This window comes from Lygodium microphyllum, chromosome 19, assembly GCF_053477565.2.
Source record: "Lygodium microphyllum isolate KBCC chromosome 19, Lygodium_microphyllum_v1.1.10, whole genome shotgun sequence".
Lineage (NCBI taxonomy): Eukaryota > Viridiplantae > Streptophyta > Polypodiopsida > Schizaeales > Lygodiaceae > Lygodium > Lygodium microphyllum.
In genome coordinates this window covers 78,627,957-78,653,221 of record NC_141153.1, presented here as the reverse complement: position 1 = coordinate 78,653,221, position 25,265 = coordinate 78,627,957, and the positions used below count along the sequence as shown (strand labels likewise).

The window sequence follows — 25,265 nt, the reverse complement described above, 5'->3', positions numbered from 1 at the left end:
TATTGCACGCTTGCTACTCCCAAGTGTCATTTTGATGGATGGAATCAAATTTGGCCTTCATTGCTTCCACCCAACAGTCGTTTGAAAAGGCATCTTTATAGCTTAAAGGTTCTTCTTTGCATGTTGTAGCCACCGATGTGCATGCAAGAAGATGACCTTGTTCTTTGCAAGTGGAAGCTTGTGTGTGGCCAACCAAAGGAAGAGGCTGCTTGCTATTCCGAAGAGTGTTGGGTGGCCAATGAGGGTCTCTTTTAGGTTGCTGAATTTCAGCCCTTGTGTGGTCCAAGTGATCATCAATAGTGGGCTGCTCATGGGACAAGGTATCATGCTATTGGTGTGGCTGTAAATCAGGCTGAATAGGCTGTTGTAATGAACTTGTATGTAGTGAAAAGCCGGCCTTTTGGTTGGTGCCATTTACATTATGTCATAAATTCTCTGCGACGAAGACATATTGCATCATACATGCCCACATAGGATAATTGGTGCCATTGAGCTTGTGATCGGCACCAAGTATGCCCAACAAATCATTATTATTGCTAGCAATGAGTGAAAATCAGCAATGATAATTAAAAATTTCCAAGTGAAGAGAGAAAATGAATCCTCGACTAATGTGTTGGGTGCAAAGTCCCTTCGTCTCCGTGTAAATAGACTTACGGGTGTGAACACACCCTTACTGTACCCTAACATATAAATACATTCTTTTTATTCTTTGTGTACCATCACATTGGTACACCTATTTCTGCATTCACACTTCCTCTAACTCTCAGCTCATCTTTGCTCTTTAGCTAACGCCTTGACCTTGCACGCCATTGCGCACTCTCACCCTTCAAACTGGTATCAGAGCTTCGATGAAGGTGTACGCGCTTCCTGATGTCAAGGCAAGTCAGTTTCAGCTCGCGCGTGCAAAGAAAACAGCAGGTCGTTTTTCAATAGACGGCTGCGCGTGCATCGAGGCGACACATTTCAGCAAGTTGTCACCTCCCACAGGCCAGGTCACATTTCAGCAAGTTGTCACCTCCCATAGGTCAGGTCGTTAGTTTTCTGGTTTGCGTTAACAGTTTGCAGCAGGCGACAGCCTACACAGGTGAGATGACTGCAGACGATAGCTCCCAAGCAGGCGACAGCCTGCACAAGTTAGACGGCTGCAAACGACAGCTCCCAGGCAGGCGACAGCGGACGACAGCTCCCAGGCAGGCGATAGGTAGGCGACAACAGACGACAGGCAGGCAACAACTCACGAGGACAGGCGCATGCAGACTCGTCAGGCGACATGCACGCGGGACAGATAGTTGGTCAACGGCTGATGTTTTCGTCACGTTATCAACAATTTAGGTCAATTTTTCATTAATTTTGCAAGGAGACCCCTTGCTCACTGATGGGGGTTCGCGTATACAAGCACAGTTCGCAAGTCCTCGTATTCATCACTAGAACCATCCTCCTTCAATTGCTCGTCATCTTCCAGGTCTTAGTAGGGCTTTGTGCAGATTTAGGCACATAAATTTGGGGCTTTTTGAGATTGAGTGCTACTCATGCAAGATTGAGGCATCTGCGTTAGAAATTGCAGACATTGTGCGCGTTTGAATTGGTGATTTCGCTAAATTTACTAAAATTTTACTCATCCAAGTGAAATTTCTCAACATTGGACCCATAAAATTTGGGGCTTTTGCTGTATTGGTAAAATTTTGGTCAACTGAGTCAGATTGGCTGACATTGGTGCACAATTGGACCCGAGAAACTTGGGGCTTTTGCAAAATTTTGTGAAATTTTGCTAAATTTTCTCATTTTATGCTTTCGGGAACATGTATTAATGCAATCAGGGCAGATTGGTCAGTGAAATTTTGGGGTTTTTACTGAAATCTGTGAATTTTGGCAAAGTTAATGCATGAAATGTACTTTGGGAATATTTCTGAAGCAATCTTGTGGTTATAGCATAGTGATTTGAGCATTTTTATCTCTCGCTTTGTGATGTTGGAGAAATTGCAGAGATTTCTTGGCGTTTTGGGTATCAAAAGACGATATGAGCACATACGTATGCAGTACACTTGCTGGACAGCTCCCATTGAGTTGATGTATTGCTGATTATTCATGTTGCAGCAGTCTTAGTGATCATTTGCAGATCTAGGATTGGTGCAGATTATTTTGGTGATATTGCTGAAGTGGGAGTTACCTGGCAGTGATGTATGCATTTAATGCATATTGAAATTCCAGTCATACTGCTGAAAGTCGTTCGTTCTACTGCTGTACATGTACTTGGACTGAATCTTGCTATTATTTGCTGAAAAACTGGGCTGAAATCAGCTGAATATTCAGCTCATTTTTGCTGTCATAAATTGCAGCATTGAATTTCTGGTTTATTGCTGAAAAATGGCTGCAAATGCTTCTAGCAGCAATGACACTAAATCCCGCTTTGAAATCGAGAGGTTTGATGGCATTGGCTTTGACTTGTGGAAGGATAGGATGCAAGGCATTTTGTTTCTCCAAGACTGTGAAGATACTCTCTTGGAGACTAAGCCTGCAGCTATGATAGATGTGGATTGGGCTAGACTTAATAAGAAGGCCATTGCATACATTAAGATGGCAGTGTTTGATGATGTACTTACGGACATTAAGCGTCTTGATACAGGTTATGCTACATGGAAAAAGCTTAAGGATACTTATGAAAATACAACTCCTGTGAATCAAGTGCATCTTGTGCGTAAACTTGTGAACATGGAATTGGATGAGTCTAAGCCAACATTTGAGCATTTGAGTGCTTTCACACGGGTTTTGAGTTAGTTGCAGGATTTTGGTTTGACCGCTTTTGATGATAAATTGAAAGCTATTTTCTTATTGATGACTTTGCCTGACAACTGGGAATCTTTGGTTGTGTCACTTAGCAACAACCCTGCTTTGACTTTTGATGGTGTTAGAGGTTCAATCCTCAATGAAGAAATCAGAAGAAAGTCTAGTGGTGAAAGTAGTGGCTCAGCTTACCATGTAAGAGGCAGGTCTGAAAAGAGGGGTAATGCATCCAGTAAAGGAAAAAGTAGAAGCAAAAGCAAGGGCAAACGACAGGATGTCACATGTTATCAGTGTGGGCGTAAAGGGCATAAAAAGCTTGATTGCCGGTACTTCAAGAAAGAGCAAGAAAGAAAGAAACAACAGGGTAAGAAAAAGAAAGATGATGACAACTCTTCCTCAAAAGAAGTTGCAAAGGAAAATGTTGCATCTAGTGTGGTCATTGAAGAGCTTCCTGACACTGAAGAGATATTTGTTGTAGCCTCATGTAATAGATATTATGGCAGCAACAGGTGATATGCACATCAACAAAAAGGAGGTAATTGATGCCTTACTTTCAGCTCATGATGAGCTGTCACAATCATGGATAGTGGACAACGGTGCTTCTTTTCATGTTACCCCCTCTTTGGAGTCATTTTTTGAATACACTGCAGGTTGCCTAGGCAATGTTTACTTGGGTAATAACTATGCATGTGAGATAGAGGGTGTTGGCACCATTCACTTGGCTCTTGAAAATGACTAAGAGCTGATTTTACAGGATGTTAGATTTATACATGGCATAAAAAAGAGTCTACTATCAGTTAGGCAGCTTGATCTTGAAGGGTACTTTAGTACATTTGGTGGTGGATCTTGGAAGGTCCATAAGGGCTCTATGCTGATTGTTAGAGGCAGCAAAAGGGGGACTTTATATTTCTTGCATTGTAAAGCATTACCTGGCAAGTTCTTGGTTGTGGCTGAAGTCCATTCACAGATGGAGCTTTGGTACAAAAGACTTGGTCATATGAGCCAGAAAGGCCTTCAGGTTCTCTCCTCTTTAGGGAGATTTGATGTAAAAGGCTTTGGTCTCAAATCTTGGAAGGTCCGTAAGGGCTCTATGTTGATTGTTAGAGGCAGCAAAAGGGGGACTTTATATTACTTGCATTGTAAAGCATTACCTAGCAAGTTCTTGGTTGTGGCTGAAGTCCATTCACAGATGGAGCTTTGGCACAAAAGACTTGGTCATATGAGCCAGAAAGGCCTTCAGGTTCTCTCCTATTTAGGGAGATTTGATGTAAAAGGCTCTGGTCTCGAATTTTGTAATGATTGGTTATATGGAAAACAAGTGAAGCCTCCTTATTACTTTGGTGTCGTTAAGAAGTCTAATGCTCTTGACCTAGTACACTCTGATGTGTGCACTATGCCTGTTAATTCGTATGGGGGTGCACGGTACTTTGTTACTTTCATTGATGATTTCAGTAGAAAGTCATGGGTGTATGCACTTAAGAGCAAAAAGGAAGTGTTGGATTCTTTTAAAAAGTTTCATGCCTTTGTTACCACACAAAAAGGGCTTCAGTTGAAAGCCATAAGAATAGATAATGGGGGTGAGTATGTCTCAAAAGAATTTAACAAGTTTTGTGAGATGCATGGCATTAATAGGGAGTTGACAGCCCCTTGTAATCCTGCATCAAATGGCGTGAATGGTGTGGCTGAAAGATTTAACCGCCCACTTTGTGAGAGAGTCAGATGCATGCTGTTCATAGCTAATCTCCCGCAGCAGTTTTGGGGAGAGGCTCTTAAAACTGCAGTTCATGTATGCAATCGCTCTCCCAATTGTGCATTGGAAAATGGCATTCTTGAAGAGGTTTGGTCTGGCAAACCTGCTTCATATGACCATTTGCGTGTCTTTGGCTGTGATGCCTTTGTGCATGTACCTGTAGAACAGAGGACCAAACTAGACATGAAATCCATCAAGGGCATCTTCATGGGATATGGAGATGAGGGAGAGATGGGCTATAGAGTTTGGCTTCCTCAGGGCAAGAAGATAACATGCAGCCGAGATGTAGTATTTAATGAGGCAAAGTTGCTGAAAAATGCTACACATAATGATCTTGACAAAAAGAAGATCAAATTTCAGCATGAACAGCCAGCCATTCAGCAGGCATTAGCTGAAAGTTTTGTCCCTTTTGATGCTGAAAACGAGCAGCAACCTATTGTGCTATAGCCAAAGATCATGGACAGCAAATAGATGCACAGGATGAAATAGGACAGCAAGAAGAACATGCTAAAAACAGATTACAGCAGCAAGAAAATGCTGAAAATCAGCCACTTGGTGATGGTGTGCACATTCCTCAGGATGTAGGCCCACTGCCTAATAATACAGATCATTGGGTAAGACGGTCTACATGTGTCAAAAGGCAGCCACAGAGGTTTCAGCCATCTTTGGATTGCATTTTGTTGAATGATGAGGGTGAGCCTCTGACATTTAAAGAGGCACAATCGTGTGCTAACAAGAGAAAGTGCGAGCTTGCCATGCAGGAAGAGATGAAGTCTCTATATGAAAATAACACATGGGAGCTTGTATCTTTGCCGAAGGATAGGAAAGCTATTCCTAATAAATGGGTTTACAAAGTGAAATGTATTGATGGAAAGCCCAAGTACAAGGCACGGTTGGTTGCTAAGGGCTATACACAAAAGGAAGGCATAGACTTCTAGGAGATCTTTTCATCAGTGGTGAAGATGACCACGCTCCGTGTTTTGTTTACTCTCATTGCATCCTTGGATTTAGAGTTGGATCAGATGGATGTGAAGACTGCTTTTCTTCATGGTGACTTGGATGAAGAGCTGTACATGAAATAGCTAGAAGGATTTGCTATTCCAGGAAAAGAGCATTTGGTTTGTAAGCTGAAACGCAGCTTATATGGGCTGGAACAAGCCCCTAGACAATGGTACAAAAAATTTGATACCTTTATACTCAGCCATGGATTTAAACGCAGTCATGCAGATTACTGCTTATACACTAAAAAGGCTAATGATGGCAGCTTTATTGTGCTGGTTTTATATGTGGATGACATGCTGATTGCAAGACATCATAAGAGTACTTTGAATGCTCTTAAAAGGCAGCTGAGTTTAGCCTTCTCCATGAAAGATTTGGGGGCAGCTGAACACATTTTGGGCATGCGCATTAAAAGAGACAGAGGGCAGCATTGGTTGTTTCTCTCACAGGACAAATACATCAGCAAAGTACTTGACATGTTTAATATGGCTAACGCTAAGCCTCTTGGTGTGCCTTTACCGCCACATACAAAGCTTAGCAAATCTGATTGCCCTAAGGATGATGCAGTTGCTAGTACCATGAAGGGTATACCTTATGCATCAGCTTGTGGATCTTTGATGTATGCCATGGTTGCAACTTGCCCTGACATTGCTTATGTAGTGGGAGTTGTTAGCAGATTTACGTCTAACCTTGGCAAGCCACATTGGGAAGCAGTGAAATGTATCTTCATATACTTTAAAGGTACACAAGAAAAGTGTATATGCTATGGAAAGGGTACACTAGAGTTGCAGGGATTTTGTGATTTAGACATGGATACTAGGAAATCTACCAGTGGGTATGTTTTTACTTTGGCTGGTGGGGCTATCTCTTGGTGTTCAAGATTGCAGAAAATTGTGGCACTGAGTACTACAGAAGTTGAATGTATTTCAGCCACTAAAGCTTCTAAAGAAGCTATCTGGCTTGGCCGTCTAGTCAAGGATTTTGGTCTTTCTTCATGTACTCCGGTGCTTGGTTGTGATAGCCAGAGTGCAGTATTTCTGGCTAAGAATGCCATGTTCCATGCATGTACCAAACACATAGATGTTCGGTATCACTTTATTCGACAGTTCTTGGATGATGGTCTTGTTACACTGACTAAGGTCAAAACCCAAGATAACCCTGTAGATATTCTCACTAAGTGTCTTGCAAAGGCTCAGCATGAGCATTGCATCCGTTTAGTGGGAGTTGGTTAACTTAAAGGTACCACTTCGGGCCTTTAAGTGGGAGGTTGTTGGGTGTAAAGTCCCTTCGTCTCCGTGTAAATAGACTTACGGGTGTGAACACACCCTTAATGTACCCTAACATATAAATACATTCTTTTTATTCTTTGTGTACCATCACATCGGTACACCTATCTCTGCGTTCACACTTCCTCTAACTCTCAGCTCATCTCTACTCTTCAGCTAACGCCTTGACCTTGCACGCCATTGTGCACTCTCACCCCTTCATAATGATGGTGGACCATTGATAGAAGAGTCGTTGGCCGCTTCAATGGAGTCTAATAATGTGAAAATAACATTTTTCTCTTGCTGTTTTTTTGCCGAGGAGATAGAAAACTGTGTTGCAAATAATAATTTGGTGAAATAAAATATTACCCAAACAAGGTGGCAATCAGTAGTATGCTGAAATTAGGGATTAATAGCTGAGAATGCTCCAATAATGTGAACAATAGTAGAATGTTAGAATATTTGCCCAATAAATGCATCCAAATAATTGGATTTTTCTTCAATCTTGGGGAAAAACAAGCCTAGCAAGCCAATAATATGATATTTGTGCACATCGCTGCCAAAGAAAGTGAATTGAGTCAAAAGCCCCAAATTACAATTGCCTTGGAGGTGAAATTGGGCAAAATCCTCAAATTTTACTTGAAATATATGTACGAATAGGGACTTTAGGAATAAGAGAAATAAAAATTAAATGATAATTTTAATGACATTGGGAGTATCAGCCCAAACAGAATAGGGCAACAAGATTCTATGTTGACACAGAGGCATGAAAGCTTGTTGGTGATCTGTGTGACAAGCGGCAATTTAAGCGATAGGAGGTCCATTGGTTAAGGCGGGGAGGTGGCGAAATAGGCGATGAAGGGTTTGACAAGCAACACTTAAAGATGTGGAGGTTACTTGGCTTGGCAACTAGTGTAGCGTGTCAGGCGATGGTTTGGATTAGACCAGGGGCATATGGGCAGTTTATGGGAACAAGATTGTAGGGAGATGTAGTGTTGCAGATGGGAACACAATTGATGGATGCAGAAAACGTGATGGCTGCAAGGCAATGACTGGATGCTTAGTCAACACACATTGCAGGTGTTGCAGATCACATCAGTTTGTGACTTGATAGGGCAAGCTGCAAGTCGATTGTAGACATGGTGATGATTTAGTTGCCAAGTAGCCAAGCCAGGTTTTGTAGCAACATGGTAGGTGTGATGAGTAGATTTTTACTTCTTGGTGGTAGTGGGAATGGTGTAGGTTTGAAGGGGATATAGAGACAATGATCTGAAACATTGGAGGCATAGAGTATCCATGCACGAGTTGCAGGTTGCACACCACTCAAGGCAGATTGCAGAATTCTTATGATGTGAGATAGGCACATGGAGGGAAGACATTGATGGCAGTTAGCAGCGGGTAGGTAGAGGTGGCGGCACCAGGCATGTAATTGCCAATGAAGAAAATAGAGTTGTACAAGGGCAATGGCTCCTGGGGCAGCCGGGCAAGTGAGAGGAGCTCAAAGGCAATGGTTGGTGGCAAATTGTTGAAGCGATGGAGGTAAGTGGCTCTGATACAATTGTTGGCCCAAGTGTGAAATAATTGTGCAATTAATTAACAAAGAAAATGAACAAGAATGAAAGAATTAATAAATGCACAACAATTCTTGATCACAAATAAGAAGCAATGTATTAATGAATAAGAGAGTATACAATGCTCAAGGGATCACAATGAAAATGCCACACTTATCTACTAATGATGCACTAAGTGTCTTTTTATAGTAAAATGGAATCCTAAATGGCTTACCATCATAGGACACCTTAACTTAAAACCTAACCCTAGTGTCACTTAGTGTTGACACTAGTGTCTAGGACACTAGGGGCAACAACTATTTTTATTGACAGTCTAAATGTCTAAGAAGCTCGGATCATGGATTAAAGGGCATAACTATGTAGCCCATGAGATGGGCTCTAGAGGCTTGAGTGTTGAGCCTTATTGAGTTTGCAAGAGTAAGTAATAATGTGGAACTTGGAAGATATGGAAAATGGAGAGAGCAAGAGGCTTCAACAGATGTAGCTCGGTTGGTTAAGGTGGTGACCAAAAGGTCTTGGGCTCAACTTCTACAGTCCGCATGGTCATTTACTACATGTGTAGAAAAAAGGGAGATTTGAACCTAGGTCAATGGGTTAAGAACATAATGGCTTACCACTAGGGTAGCCACTTCGTTATGAAAAGAAAAGAGAGAATTCTTGGAAGTACATGAATTAATAGAATAATCGATAATAATAAGTGAGACGAAAGTTCAAGAACTAAGGCCTCATTATATAAGCCTAGGTTTTCCCCCAAACCTTGTGACTTTTTTTAATGCTAGGAGATGTAAATTGTGTTCACACCTTTAACACACTTACGTACCTAAGGTGTGTTCACACATAGGGAAAATAACTAATAAACCGCCCTTTGGGTCATGGGTGATTGAACTCATGACATGAAATATATGCAAAAAGGGAATGGGAAGTTCTTACCTTGAAGAGACACTGTCTAAAGTCGTATTATGATTCTGGAAAGGAGATACATAATTGAGAGAGATGCAACACGAGGATAGTCATGACATAGTTTATTGAGAAACTCAGGGACCCAAAGTAGGACATGGTTTAGAGGTGTGTTTGTATGGCTTAGAGGTTGATTAAAAGCGAGTATGGTTTAGAGGCACTGGGCACATGACCAGAGGCCAAATACCTAGGCATAGCCTTCAGGCTCAACTCAGAGGTCATGTATGAAGTGGTTATAATTCCCCCATGAAACATTACTCCTTTGTGAATTGGAAAGAAAGGAAATAAAAAGAAATACAACATGTTTTGGATTAAAATTTGGGTAGAGGGCCATACACAATCATTTAATAAGTGACGAAAAAGTCTTAGCACATGTGGATGCATAGCCAAATTTTTTCATTACATATTTTAATAATATATTTTTAATTATATATTATTTATTATTTTTAAAATTTTAGGTGGATTAAAATCCCCCCTCAATGTTGAAGTCGAGGAGACGGGTCAATGTCGTCCGCTTGCGACGGCATTGCCAAGCATTGGATGCTTGGCGAGTCATTTCTTGCTTGATGTCAAAGGCAAATGTGTGGGGGGGTCTTCAATGTGTTGACAAGAGCTCCGATTTGATAGCAAGAGATGCTAACGCAAAAGCATTTTATTTCAGTGAAGAAATTTTAAGGATTTTGGGCTGAAATTTGAAAGAACAAAGCCAAGAAGTAAAGACCATGCGAACTGCCCCAAAATTTTAATTAAAAATTACTTCACTTATGAAGTTCAATGAAAAACCATATCATTTGTGTTCCATGGTGTATGATCCAAGCAAACGTAAAGAAGGGCGATGACATAGCGTACTGGCACATGGAGAAGACGATGCCGCCTGGAAGGGTCCACACCACATGTCAATGTAAAGGCAGCTGGTGAGAAGGCGACGGGCTAGAGTGAAGGCACAGGCTAGATGTGACGGATCAAGCGGCATCTAGATCATTTAGTGGCATGACATAGCAGGTATGGGCTGTGTTCAGGACCACAGATGGCAGTCAAGGTCATGGGTGCAATTGAGCATCTCAAGCAGGCAAGATGTGATTGACATAGATGCAACAAAACCTCTCAAAGGTGAGCTTGTAGGCGGCATGTTTGGCACAACTAAGGGACTAGAGTGAGGGCTGAACAAGTTGCATCCTCCTCCTCCTCTTCTTCTCCTGCTGTTGGTGTTGTTACTACTGCTCTCTTCCTCAGCAGTAGTGGGCAAACATGGCAGAATTGCTAGGCCGATATTAGTGTTAGTTGTTTGGTGTGTGCAGGTGTTGATGGTTGAGATGTTGAGTTGAACTCACTTTGATACCACTATTGGGTATGGAGCTCACGAAGATGGACTAGGAGGCTATGCCAAATGGAACTCCGTATATGAGAGAGTTCTTGGGAGTACACAAAACTGAAATATAGATTGATAATAACAAGTACAAGAACTAGGGCCTCATTATATAGGCCTAGGGTTTTCCCCAAACCTTTGACCCTTATTTAATGCTGGGAGGTGTAAAAGGTGTTTACATCTTTAACACACACCACTTGAGGTGCCTTTATAGATGGGTGAAAATAATTAATAAGTAAGGTTCATAATGCCTTGGACAAGAAGCTAAAGTGGAATTGGAGTTTGCAGTCAGAGATGGCAATAGGCAATCAAGATGGTCAAAGACAGGTTTTTTTTGTAGCGGTCTGTATGAACGTGTATCTTATGGAGTAGTGTGTACATCGTATGGACCCAACTATGATCCGCATGATTTAGAATAGTGCCTTTATCACCATGGGGGGAGTAACAAACTCTTCACACATAATCACATGGGAAGTAACAAGACTCCGAGGATGCAGTGGGTGTCAAAGGCAAACGTTGTGATAAGTTATGCTAGTTGGGCTTTGGGGGTTAGTTGGTGTTAATTTTTGACCCTAGGATGGTTGTTTGGCTAATAAGTGTCAGTGGGGTGACACTAGGGACTAGCATTAGTTAATTAATTAATGCCACTCTAAGGGTCAATAGAGGTTGGGGACCACTCTAGGTTGCAAATGGCCTAGCCATTTAATTATGGATGGGCACATTTAATTTTGGGCAAGGTTAGAAGGGCTGAAATTAATTTTTAGGATTATAAATAATTTTGAAAAATAATTAAATGGTTGAATAATATTGAAAAATGGGTTTAGAAGGCTGTTACTTGGCAAAAATGCCCATGCAAACTGAGAAAACGTTTTTGGGGGTTGAGTCTCAGCCATTCAGTTAGTTTATAGCTTGGGAGAGAGGGAGAGGGAGCTATTGGTCCATTCTATGATCAGAGAATAACAATTTGCTGTAGAAGACAACCATTTGGGTGCCTCAATAGTTAGGGAACAATAGGGAGATACCTTCTAGGGGCTGGCAACAGTATTGCTGATTAGGTGATAGCAGTTTGGAGGTGTTTGGTAGTAGGTGACTACATTAAATGCAGGCTAGAGCAGGCATTAGGTAGATTTTAGGGTTTTCTCACAAAGAAAATCAGATTTCTCTATCATTTTGGCTTTCTCTCATCTTCTCTAGTAATTTCTCAAAAGATCTGAGCACTTCTCAACCACTCTCAGCAGATCTCAGCCAGATTTGGTGGACAGTAGGAGGATTTCTGCTGTAAACCCTAAATTTCTTTAGAAATTAGGGTTTAATGGCCTCTTCTAGACCTATGCCAACAAGAGAATGCAAATGACTGCACGTAAACAGTAACGTTCAAACCCGTTCAAGTGCATCAGCGCAGTAAAGTTTTTTTAAATCTTGGATTGGGCAGTGCCTAGAGAAGTGTGCTTTGGTCTAAATCCAACATACACTGAAATCAGCACCTGAAATTCGTGGAATTGATAGGGATTTCAGATGCCAGCCCATATTTGTGCAAGTCCTGGGTGAAAATCAAGGGGCAATTGGCCCAAATTGCTTGTTGATTGTATGTACAACAAAGGAGATTGTGGAATCTCAACTTGTTCACTGTCCATTACCAATCAAAGTTAAAGAAATACTGAAAGAGGCACCAATTTTGGGGCCAATTGGGTGTCTGTTGTCCAAGATTGTTAAGGTAATGTGTGCATTTTAGTTTATGCTTAGTTATTAATTGCTGTAATTAAGTGCTTGAAAGTTTTACCACCTATTTGAAGAGGAAGGCTGGTTTCACTAGACCACTGTAGAGTGCAACATGAGCACCTGAGTGACAAGGGTGTTAGATTCCTTGGCATCAATTCTTTCCATGTGCAAACATGACCTTGTATTTTCTGGATTATGAACATTTGGGTCATATAGGTGAAAGTGTACTATGTGCATTCTAGCCTATGCCATGAGACCAAAATGACCTGTTCCACTCACTAATAGCCAATATTCAAATGTATTGCACTATTTAATTCAGGTAATGAGATTCCTCTTTCTAGCTTGAGTTTTGTTGAAACAGAATCTGTATTGAACCACAAATTGGAATTAATAGAAATGGTTTCTTTGCATGTTTTGAGTCATTACCAGTCTCTACCTGCACAACTTTATTTGCACAACTCTTTTATTTTATTTTCTTTCAATAAATTTTTGTTTACTAATTAATAAAGCACAAGCCTTAGAGGTGTTTCTAGCAAGGTGAACTTCTATCAAGCTGTAAACATATTCTGCTAGGTTGGCTTTCTAGCTGGCTATAAGCCCAATGCTTGCAAGGTGGTAAGTCCAAGCCAAAAGGATGCTTCTGAAGTACTGCAGCACGAGTAGGTAAGTTGTGTGTTGAAATATCAACTACTTATGGTGCAAATAACTTTATCTAAGTGCAGAAGTGCATACCAAACTGTTGACATGCCTAGATAAAGGGAGGAGATTGGAAATAATAAGGTATTTGCAGCATTGTGCAAGGCTGCTAATTGGAAACAGTAAGGTATTAGCTGCATTGCGCAAGCCTGCTAATATACAATTGTTAAATATGTGCAGTGGTGATTGCTGATCTTCAAGGTTAAATAGTTGGGTGACCTTATGTCTGAAGGAGATTGTTGTGGTAGATGCAACTGGATTATTAATTTAAACTAATAATCATTTGAATGATGATTTTTGACTTCTGCAAGCTTACACTGTATGAGACATAATAATGATTTGTATGTGGATTCACACCAACTGGGTTTTATTTTTATTGCAGGCTAGGATTAAAAAGATTATGCAGGCAGATGAAGAAGTGGGAAAGATTGCAATGGCCACTCCTGTTTTAATTTGTAAGTTGATTTTTTTTTCTATGCGTGGCATTGTTGGCATAGCCAGAAAGTTGTCATGCTGTAGCCTGGTTTCTTATGGTGTGAATGAATTCAAGTGTAATGATACCCACTATTTAATTGCAACGAGTTGTCAGAGTCCATAGTGTTGGTTGCTGCAACTCATTGGAAGTCAGAATTAGGGGAATTGATCCTTTGTTCCTTCTGCTTTAAGTGAGGTTAGTCATTTTGTCATGTGATTTCTGAATTGTCTGTAAGAGCGGTTTCTGCTGTAAATTGCAAAACTTGATTGCTGAGGCTAGTAGGAATTCTCATGGAAGATGTGGAGTACAAGCCTATGTTACAATAGGTTGAGCACGATGTCACTGTGCTTTTGTAGTTGTGCAGGAGTACTACTGTGCTCTTTTTATACGAGGCTAAAGATGGCATGATGCCAGCTCTGGCTCATTTTGTTGGTACAACCTGAACCGGTTTATGATACTTTTTCAAGAGCCAGCATCCACATGAAATATCAGGTCCATGATGTCACATTGTCATGGATGGGGCTTGGCTGGTTGATGATATTGGAAGTAGTTTTTGGAGAGCAAGTCTGCGTGTTGCCTGTCCTCAAGGCTCATCTGTCTTAGTTTTTGGATTTCAAATGGACCCATTTAAACAAACTTCATAGCTGGAGGCTATAAGTCTATATCATGATAGGTTTTGATTATAATGTGACATGTATGGGTTTTTAAAATCTCTACGACCCCAAAGCTGCTTGATAGTTGTGACCTGGCTTGCTAGTCTGGCTGTTGCAACCTTGCAATAATTGGACTGCTGCCATATCATCCTACTCTCTGCTCAGCTCTCCTGCTGTGCATACCATAGTTACGTGAAATGGCCTGAAATGGCACTTAGGAAGGAGGGAAATGTTGAAACGGGGTCAAAATCTACTAAAACATGTTTCCTAGATCGAAATGTTTCGTAATCCTGAAATGGTGTCACGTGGTGTTTCAGGCCAAACCTGAAGTATATTGTTTCCTTTGATCAATATTTATTACATCTTAAGGTAGACACCTTATTATTGTTAAATCACACAACTTTGATTTTAGTAGATGAAAATGCACCTTTTTGAATTTAGGTCAGACAAGAGACCTTCTGGGCCATGTTACAAGGAAGAAGAAAGAGACTACTCTTGAGCTAGGAGGACTATTACTGAAACACTTCGGAAAATATTTCGGAGGGCATGACATCATTGGATGTAGAATTTGCATTGCTTCAAAGGAGGAGGAGGAGGAGTCTAGTCTTGCAGTCACCAATGAGATCATCAACTTCACTCAACATAAAGATTACAATTTCCTCATCTAGTGTTGAGATAATCCTTCTCTTCATGATAAATTTTTGTCGGTTTCTAATGATGCTACCACTTGGTATTTTGATAGTGGTGCTTCCAAGCACATTGCATCACACTGACAATTACTCAAGTCTCTCTCATATACTCGGTCTTTGGTGCTCCTATGCTCTTGTAGGATGTTCTTTATGTGCTAGGTTTCACGAAGAATTTAATATCTATGTCAGTCATTGCAACTTTAGGCTTCTAAAGGTGTTTTTGATAGCCCAAGGTTTGCAATATATGGAAACCAAGCTGTTACTTCTATTTTGTTGATTAATGCTCTAGCAAAAAGCCTCTGCAGACATGATTCTTATCTGCTGATCATGCTTTTTTAGTGAGTGATTCTCTTAGGCACACATTTCTTATGGCATCAAAATGCAAATTTTCTGATTTCTATTCTTAATGTCGATGATTAGCTTATAACTGGGACCAATGCTGGCTGAATTGCAACCTTCCACCATGATTTACAGCCATTTGCTATGACAGTTTTGGGTGTACTTCATTATCCCATTTGGCATTTGCTGTCATCGAGGGGGGGAACATTGTGTCAGTGTCACAATTTGCCATTTCCTAGTGAAGCAGGTTTACAAGTAGGTTTATGCATAGCCCCTATATTCTTGATTGGTAAATTGTGAAGCCTATCTTGTCCTTTCTACACGGCTGATACTTCCCTTACTACTATTGGAGTTATAGATAGTGGTCTTTGCTGTACAGTAGCAAATTCTTGCTGTAAATGATCCTATAAATGCAGGGAATGATGCTGAAATTGATCAGCAAGAAGTTGCCCACGATGTACCACAGTTTCAGTAAGAAAATGTGTCATTAGAATAGCTGGAACAGGCAGGACAGCATGCTGAACCATTGGAACAACAAACTGTTATTGCAGATTTGTAGGTTGAACAGCCAGTAAACACTGATCATTGGGTCCATAGGTCGATGAGAAATACCAAACATCCAAATAGGTTTGTTCTTGGTGCAAATTATGTTGTTGATTATGTCATGTTGATAGATTGTGGTGAAGGACAACAAGAAATTGCATAAAGCCATGCTGTCAGAGATGGAATCTCTAAAGAAGAATGGTACTTGGGATTTGGTGCATTTGCCCATGGGGCAGAAAGTCCTACCATGCAAATGGGTTTACAAGATGAAGCTCGTTTTGTTCCTTGCTGAAGTACAAAGCATGACTTGTTGCAGAAGGGTACAAGCATGAACATGGGATTGATTTTGATGAAATCTTTTCTCTTATAGTTAAGCTGACTACTTTGTGAACCACATTAGGCTTGGTTGCATGTGAGGATATGGAACTCATATAGATGGATGTAAAGATTGCTTTCTTAGATGGTGATTTGTATGAAGACATATATATGCAACAACCAAGAGGCTTTGTGGGCAAAGGGCAATAAAAGATGATATGTAAACTCAAAAAAAGCTTGTATGGGTTGGAACAGGCACCGCGTGAATGGTATCATAAGTTTATTATGCAATCTCAAGGATTCAAAAGGAGTCGAGTGGATCACTAAACATCAGTATTATTTCGTCAATTTTGTATGTGGATGACATGGTGATTGGTGGTAGAGATGTTTGATTGAAGTAAAACCTACACAAATTGGTGAGGCAAATCACATTCTTGGCATGATTATACTCGGGGACAGATCAAAAGGTCTTCTTTATCTGTCATAGCAAGAATATGTATCCAAAATTTTGCAGCGTTTTAATATGGAGGGGATGAAAGCAATTGGGATAGCATTGTCTCCATATGTGAAACTCAGTGCAAATGCCAGCCCTACATTTGATGATGTTATTGGCTTTATGGATGCAAACTATACTGGTAATGTTGACTACAGGAAGTCTACTTCAGGGTATGTATTCAACTTTAGAGGGGGAGCAGTTTCTTGGATCTCTAGGCTACAAAAGTGTGTTGCATCGTCTACTACATAGGTAGAGTATATGGTTGCCACTGAGGCATGCAAGGAGACTTTATGGCTCTCACGTTTGGTAGGAGAGCTTGGCATTACTGAGATCCCTATCCTCCATTGTGATACTTAGAGTGCTATCATGCTAGCATGGAATCCCATCTTTCATGCAAAGATGAAGCACATACAAGTGAAGTATCACTTTATCAGGGACGTACTTGATAGCAAAAGCATTGAGCTTGTCAAGGTACACACTAATGATAGTTCAGTAGATCTTCTTACGAAGGGTCTTCTAGTAGAGCAGTTTGCTCATTGCCGACAAATGATGGGAGTTGGATAGTATATGTATTTCAGCTTTGTACATACTTAGACTTGGCTGATTCTTTTCTCAACCTTAAGGCACATTGCCTTTAGGTGGGAGGTTGTTGGAAATAAAGGGTCACTGTGCCTTTTATACATGCTCCAATGTGAATGCACCCTTAGTACTTGTACTTTACATATATCTATCTAAAAAATCTAAAAGAGGTACATAACTAATTGTATCCACATATTGTGCATCTCACACTCTACTCTCTACTGTTGCTCTCACACACACACACTCTCTCTCTGCCATTGCCATTGAACATCGCATCTCCACTGCGCACACCACTTCAATTCTTGGATCATAGGTGCTTCTATTTCCATCTTTCTCTTTGGGACAGCTGGGGTGGATTGAATGTCTCTCCCATCTCAGCTAGTGATGATCCTTGTCAACAACACCCTTGCCATGTAGTTGTTCTTTATGGAGGTTCTTGTTGTCTATTTAGTGCGTCTTGTAGTCCAAAGCATCCATACAGCTACCACATCATCATCCAAGTTGTCGCCAAGTGCTTTCAGCCTTGCATTTGCTGGTTGCAGCAGCTGCCCTGCTCATCCTGTCTCAAGGAGTTGATGATTGCTCTCCAAGTGCTTCCGTCTTCAGTCATCTTCAGGATCAGCCTTGCATTTATGGGATAGTGCAACCATTAGTGCAGTTTACAGCAGCTAGTCACTGTTTGGAGGCTGCCTGATGTGATTTAGGAGTATGACACACTTTCCATCTAATATGTGCCTTGGTCCTTTCAAAGACACAGTAATTGGAGGTTTGATATCCACTCTTGCATAGTGTATTTATTGCATTGAGCATTGTATTAGTCATTCTCCATTCTTTTGTCTTCATTATCTTTGAGTTACTCCACCTCTGAGTTCTACCATTATCACTTTGTGTTTTGTTGTATGTTTGTTTTTATCTTTTGTGTTTGATACGACATCTTGTGGGCATGCCTAGAGGACTGCATTTTGCTCCCTCCATAGAGCATCCTCATCCATAGGTGGTGTTGCCTGATTGGCCAAGACAATGCAATCATCTCTCAGCTTTTGATAGGAATTATTGACCCAACTCTGCTCACCTCAATACCCGTCCTAGAGACATGGAACCCTGAGCCTCTCAAGTTTCATCCATTGTATCAACATTAAGCATTATTCATTATTTCATTCATCTTTTGTGTTTTTGAGTTTTGTGTTCCTCCTTGCAAACCTACCGTTCACATATTCACACGTTTATCATGGATACAGTTGTTTGTTTAATGCTGCTTTGCCACAAACCATCTTTAGAGCTGAAGCAAAAGCCTTTGAAGGTACATCTGAAACCTTTTCATGAACTGAAGTGGCACCAATAATATCGATACCCCCAGGGGCAGAAGTCTGATCAGCTGCAACCACCAAAGTATTGAATGGATTACTGAGAGAAAGAGAAGCCATACTGCCACAACATTTTGTGGGAACCAGAACCAGCGCTACCCCTGCCTTTTCTATCAGCTCACATCTATTCCCTTTCCAATGTTTTGAGAGAGGCTTGAAAGGAGATGGGCTTTTTGCTCGTGAAGATGTTTGTTTCCACCTCATTGTCTAGATGTTTTGAAGTTGAAGGATGCCATAGTGAGCTAGCTGCTTAACATTTGTAACAAGCATTTGGTAAGTATGAGAACTGGAGTTCAATTCTGTGCGGATGAGAGATGTCCAGATCTAAATCCACAATCAGCTATGTCATTTGCCATATTCACATAATACATACCCTGTTATCTCTGCCAAAAGTCACAACCCTTTCTTCAGAACACTATATTTTTCCAGCAGTTGTGCCAAAGAGTGAACCCGTGAAAGGAAGTGCACTGGTAATGATGTAAAAGTCACCTGCACTGAACAGGTCTAAAAGTTATGAGCTGGATCAAATAGGTCCAGCGTGACCTACACTCCATAGGTCCATACACCTTGCATAGAAACCAGCTCATTTAAGGCATCCACATCAGAACACTCTGCATATTAGAACCCCTTTCCAAGGAAAATGAAATGCACAATCTGATGCTTCCCATCTGCCTCTTTTGCTCAATGCTTCAAGCATGGGTTGCGTCATACTTTTCTCATAAAATAAACACAGAGTCCATGTGGTTCCACCTGGTCGAGGTTAAGCAATATGGGTTCTTGAAGTAGTTCTTGATGTGCAAGGAATTTAACAGAAGGAATTTGCTACTGAGAATCAGCACACAAGGTTTGCAGGACCTCAAGTTGAAATGAGGAGGATGGATAATCACGAGGAGCTTGCTTTTGAACCTTATCTTGAGAGCATTGAAGATTTCCTTTTGCTGTTCATTTCAAAAACTTTAGAGGTAGGGCAAACTGAATTGAAGCAGATGCTTGAGATCTGAATGTCGATGAAAAAAACCCCACTTCCATGACTATTTCAGTGGAGCTTTCTTTGTATCAACAGCTATAGAGCCTTGTAAAAATGAAGATCTTGTTGTGCTGTTGACTGCATGTCTAGTCCTGTTACTACTGCTTTCTTGTAGACTGCAAAAACATATGTCGTCTCTCCTGGATCGTGCAGGATCATTTGCAGACTCATTGCTTCACCAGATTACCCTGATTTGCAGAAAATACTCACACTTGGTGCTGCCTCATCAGTTTGTGCTGCCATGCCATCGGTGTTGCTATCATTAATGTTATCCTGTCCCATTGACATCAAATTCTATCAGTTCTGTCTTGTCACTCTGGAATGTGTCAGAACTAAGCTTGCTGTTTGGCTTTGCAGAAGAGACCAGCTTCATCCCCCCAGCACATGCGCATGCGAGAGAGAGAGAGAGAGAGAGAGAGAGAGAGAGAGAGAGAGAGAGAGAGAGATTTAAAGTCTTCCTTTGGTGCTTGATGGTTGGTGGGCTTCCCCTTGGCATGGCACTTGCAAAACGCTGCCAATGGCAATTGCCTTTTCTGTCTCACCAGTGTGGAATCTTCTCTCTGCCATTTTCTTTCATGCCCTATGGCTCGGAAAATCTAGATCCTTTTGTCTAAAATTTGGAGGACCATGGTTGGCACATCGCTGTGCTCTTTTGATCAGTTGGCCCAAATGCCCCGCTCTGGCACAGCTACATATGAAGATTCTGTTTCCTTTTCTCCGTTTCTAGGGCTGTTGGCACAATTGGATTACTTGGAATGCTTTTGTTTTTGATTCCATGTTGGTTGTTCAGAGACATCTTGATTCTTGCTAAGCCGAAAGGTCTTCTACATTGGCAGTTGGATCCTATGGAGCACAATGATCTTCTTTCCAGGGAGGATATGGTTCCTTGGCATACGATAGTTTTTGTTGCTTCTTTGCTGTGACTTTTGTAATCTTTTAGTCATGTGACTTTTGTACTTTTTTAGTCATACAATATAATTGCTTCTCGCGCACAAAGAGAGAGAGAGAGAGAGAGAGAGAGAGAGAGAGAGAGAGAGGTTGACTCTTGTACCTTTTGGGATGTAGCTAAAGCATTGGAGCTCTTTTTGCAAGACTTGTGTCATCGGACATATGAAATTACATTGAAAAGGGGAGCAAAGACCATGAATTCACATCATTTGTAAGTGGATAAAATTTTTATGTTCCTGGCTTTAGGAAGATTTATGGTCAGATCTTTATGGTCCTCTGTCATTTTCATGCAGAAAAGAGTGTGTCCGCAATCACAGTGTTTTTGATTTTTTAAAGGAGATTGTTTCTCGAGTTCCAGATCTCGATCTAGAAGGTGGTGGTGATACTGGCCGTCGCAGGTAATAATGGATATATATTTTTTCTTCCTTGTTTTTGATACACTTGTTCTTCATTTTTTCATCTTTGAGTTGGATTGTGTGGAACACAGAAAAGCTGCTGAGGGGGATGATGAGAGTGGTGAGGAAGATGTGAAACGCTCAAAAATGGTACTATTTCATCTCTCTGAGGCTTTCTTGTTCTTCAAGCTGTTTTATTATGCTTATTACTAGTTTTTAGTTTACGCTGCTTTGTTAACGTTGAGGTGGAAATTTCACACAGAGTAGACACTATGTAGTGCAAGGTTTTGACCTGAAGGGAAGTGAAAGCACGTGTCTATGCCTCAGTGTTTCTTGTGCTCCATAGAATAGTCTATTAAAGCAAATTAATTGGTTGTTCCACAAACAACCTTGAGTGAGCCAGAGGTGAGCAATTTGGCATCTAGTCTCTTCTACCGGAGTTGAATGAACTTGTCAGCAACCTTGGGTGGCACCTTGAAACATTCTGATCAGCCACGACAACTGCCATTAGGCACACCACGAGCAGCTGTGAGCACAGATTGACACTTGCTGTCTGTTCTTTTGCTGATGCTATACACCCACCAATAGTGTGAACTGCCTGCTGGTGATCATGCATTCTGCTGATGCCCTCTTCCTGGATGTCCAAATTTCAGATGGTGAGGGCTGCTTGAAAGTTTGGCTGGTCATGGGAGATTAAGATCAAGGTGGTTGAGCTGAGGGGAAAAGTCAACAGCTGAATGCTGAGACAGGAGTGGTTGAACAAACTATATTGGGGCTACTGAATTTGGCCTATTGAACAACTTCTGTAAAAATTGCTTGGCTGGATTGACAGCCAGCCTCCAACTGCATTTATCACATTCTCACCTGATAGAAGCACTCCATTATTTATGCTTGGACCAAAGGTTTTCAACTTGTAACAGCTAGATTCTAAAGCCCAGAAGCTTTAACAGCAGTAGTGCATCTCCATACATATACATTTTAATTCCTGAATATTGGGCTAGATTTGAGCTTAGAACAGGTTGACATCATTGACTGAAGAGCTTTGCCCTGCTTAAGGCACCTTCAATTCACTGTCAAATTGAAGTAATTCAGATGTGTAAACTTGCTGTCCATAAACCCTAATCTCTGACATGCATTTGGTCAGAGTGTTTTGGTTACTTTGAGACCGTAAGGTTAATAGCTGTCTGAGAAACTTGCATGCATTTTTGTTTTTACTTCCCAGATGAAGTGGCTAAGTAAATTGATAATTTCTGTCACAGGATGTACAGGCAGCTCCATCTCGGGGGCGCGGACGAGGTCGTGGGCGAGGGAGGAAGAACAACGGTGAAAAAACAAGAGTTGTTGAATTTGATAAACTTGATGACCATGATACAATGAACTCACCTCAGCTGAGTGAAGAGTGTGAAATCAGTTCAAAGTCACTAGCTACTGACAATGCACATGAAGGTGAGACAAGTGGAGCAAACAAAGAGACTGCAGAGAGCCAACGGTGCCCAAAGGATTTTGACCTCAATATGGAACTGGATGAGAATGGAGAGGTGGCTACTACTGGAAAGGAGGAAGACTTTACCATCACACACTCGCAATGGATTGGTTCTGGCATTGAAGCCTTCACCTCTGCAATGACTCCTTTACAGTTAGGTCACGGCAAAAACATTCTGCAGCCAGAGGAGGATTATGATTGTGAGGACGAAGATTGATTCGTACATTTCTGTCAAAGCAATACTAGGGGAAGGGAGAGAAATCCAGGGAAACCTGTGTTTTGGGGAGGGGAAGGGGTTTTGGGAAGTTGTGGGAAGAATTAATCTTTAACTGTAAAAGTAGAATCAGGTAGGAAAGTTAACCAACCACTAATGTCTTGAAAAATTGTGATGGTTCATGCCCCTTCAATCAGAGGGCTTGTAACAACTTGAAAGGGGATTGGTCGCTGTGCTGGAAGCATGGTGGCCTGCTGTATTTTAAGGCAAGCAAACGAGTTCCACTGGGTAGGCCTCTCTCTCTCTCTCTCTCTCTCTCTCTCTGGGGTGCACAATTTATGCAGACCCTCGTAAAACTGTGTGTGTAGCTGGTGTAGCTGCAATGCACTTCTGTCTTCAGCAGTCTACTTTGCTGACCTGATGTTACACTCTACTATAAGGAAGCAGATGGAGAATCTGAATTCTCTAGTTAAAGCATGTTAGAGTTGTGAATCTGCTCCTGTTATGGTAGTGGTGGTGGCTGGTTTGTTATCCATTTAAAATAAATAAATTGCTGGAGTATAGTTGGATCAGTCTCATTTCTTTTTAAGAGTTGAAATTTAAACAAGGTGCTCCTTTTTTCAGCAGTGTACTAGTTTAAATCCAAGTTAAATTTAGAAATCTACTGTTAGAGTAGCAGACTTTACATTCATGTAAGGAGCTCCAGGTGAGGCTTCAAATTTGGAAGCACATCGTGTTAACGTTCTCTCTAATTCTGTTCAGCTTAGGATTAAGCTTCAACATTTTCTTGAGACTATTCACAAAAATTTTGGGTGCAATTAATTGGTCATCATTAAATCTGTGGCTTAAAGTAGCAACTGTCCTACGTTGCACCTCCTGCCCTAACCACAGCATGGCACCTTTCCAACCATGACATGGCTCCCAACCCCAATTCTGGAATCAAGTAACTTACTGAACGATTTCATGCTTCTGTGCTACGGTGATGCATGCAAAGAACTCTGACATGTAAACTATGTGAATATTGTTTGGTCTGGCGAAAGACCTTTTAAACAAAGTATTTCAGTAATTAGTAGAAGCGTGTCTTTTCCATCTTATACATGGAGTTGCATTTGCACAACATTACTAACTGTGGCTATATCTAATTTTAGGCAATCAAGGAATGCCATCCCAGGTTGTTTCTTTGACATAATTAGGTATCGCAGAATTTGTTATGAAGTAAAATTTGCGAATTATTTTGCAAAACAGTAGTCACAGTAATAGCCAATTTATATTGGGCTATTTCTAATGTTGGGAAGTTAGTTTAGCTCTTGTATTCTGACGGAGTTATGAATTGAAATCTCCTCAAGAGTTAGACATCAAGCAAGCTCCTCTGATTTTTCACCCCTTAGCTCCCGACTGGCGTGCTGCGTGTCGCCATTGTGCCATTGCGCCTCCCCTGTTTCTCCTGTTGCTATAGTGCCTCTCCACCCTTTGTCCGTCAGGGTGCCCCGCTCCTTGGCCGCCATTGCGCCGCCCTCCCACCGCCTAGTCACCTCACACTTTACTCCTCCATGAAGCCACCGCGCCTCCCTCCTTTGGCCACCATTGTGCCTCCCCCTTTTTGCCGTCTGCCAATTGGGCTTCCCCCCGGTGATGCACATGCACTCCTTACATACTCAACACAGCACAGAAAGGTAACACGATATGTGAGCTCAAGGTATACTCGTATTATTTAATCCAAAAAGCAGGACAACATAGACACATCCCAGGACTACACCCTCGTGACCCCGCACATAAGAGAGTTCACCACTAGCTATAGGGAATCACACGTAGTGTGGAAATAAGGCAGGGCTTTGAGTCACTACTACTCCCTATATAGGTGCTTCCGGTGATAACGACATGGTATAGTTACAAAGCCCTTACACTCATCTTCGCTTATTGCATTGCTGTCCTCAACAATCTAAGGGTAGTGCTTTATTTGACTCATCAGGGGTCAACACAACTTTTCCTATCAAGCTGGTCAGTGTCTGTCGGTCTATGTGACCGCGGGGTCTTAATACAGTCTATACTATCAGACTGGCCAGTGTCTATCGCACTAGGACTTGGGGGTCTTAACACAGCCTTTTCTAGCAAGTTGGTCAGTGTCTGCCCATCTAGACTTGTTTTGAGGGCTTTGTTGGATTTATTGATGTTGGGATTACCATGCGGGTCCACCCTCGATTCAATTACATTTGAGGAGTGGAGGCATATTGGGGTCTATGATTGAGAACCGCTTTGTTTGGTTTGGAGAGGCTCAAGGGTCGTTGGAAGCAATGGGGTTCTCCTCAAGCCAAAGGGCGAAGGTGTCTTTGCCGCGTTCACGAGCTTTTGCTTTTGAGATTCAAGTGGCCTCCTTGAGTGGACGCTCGCGCCACTTGGTGAGGTATTCGGGGAATCCTCTTTGTTCCCGACATCGGAGGAATGCTTCTACTTCGAAGGGACCTTTGAAATGGAGCATGGGTACGCACCATCCCCATTGGTTGTCGGGATAGAATTTGCGCAGAAGATGGGTATGAAAAGCATTATGAACACAAACACTGTCTGGCAGGTCGAGTTTGTAGGTGACTTCATTTAGCACTTGAGTGATTCAGTAGGGTCCATAGTAGCGGTGATTGAACTTGGG

The 25,265-nt window shown here is 41.5% G+C and overlaps 1 protein-coding gene across 2 annotated transcripts in view; it reads left to right on the top strand.

The window, feature by feature from the left end:
* LOC148020069 (uncharacterized) overlaps positions 1 to 23,192 on the top strand; it is a 34,506-nt gene extending 11,314 nt beyond the window's left edge. Inside the window, exons 3-8 of one of the 2 annotated variants that reach the window (XM_087700347.1) lie at positions 12,982 to 13,071; positions 13,487 to 13,559; positions 20,650 to 20,743; positions 20,826 to 20,930; positions 21,020 to 21,077; positions 22,187 to 23,192. In XM_087700347.1, coding sequence (XP_087556473.1) covers positions 13,505 to 13,559; positions 20,650 to 20,743; positions 20,826 to 20,930; positions 21,020 to 21,077; positions 22,187 to 22,627 — 753 coding nt within the window. In that variant the 5' untranslated portion in view covers positions 12,982 to 13,071; positions 13,487 to 13,504 and the 3' untranslated portion in view covers positions 22,628 to 23,192. The remainder of the gene's footprint in view (positions 1 to 12,981; positions 13,072 to 13,486; positions 13,560 to 20,649; positions 20,744 to 20,825; positions 20,931 to 21,019; positions 21,078 to 22,186) is intronic. The other variant, XM_087700346.1, reaches the window with a different exon arrangement.
* Positions 23,193 to 25,265: the final 2,073 nt, after the last annotated feature.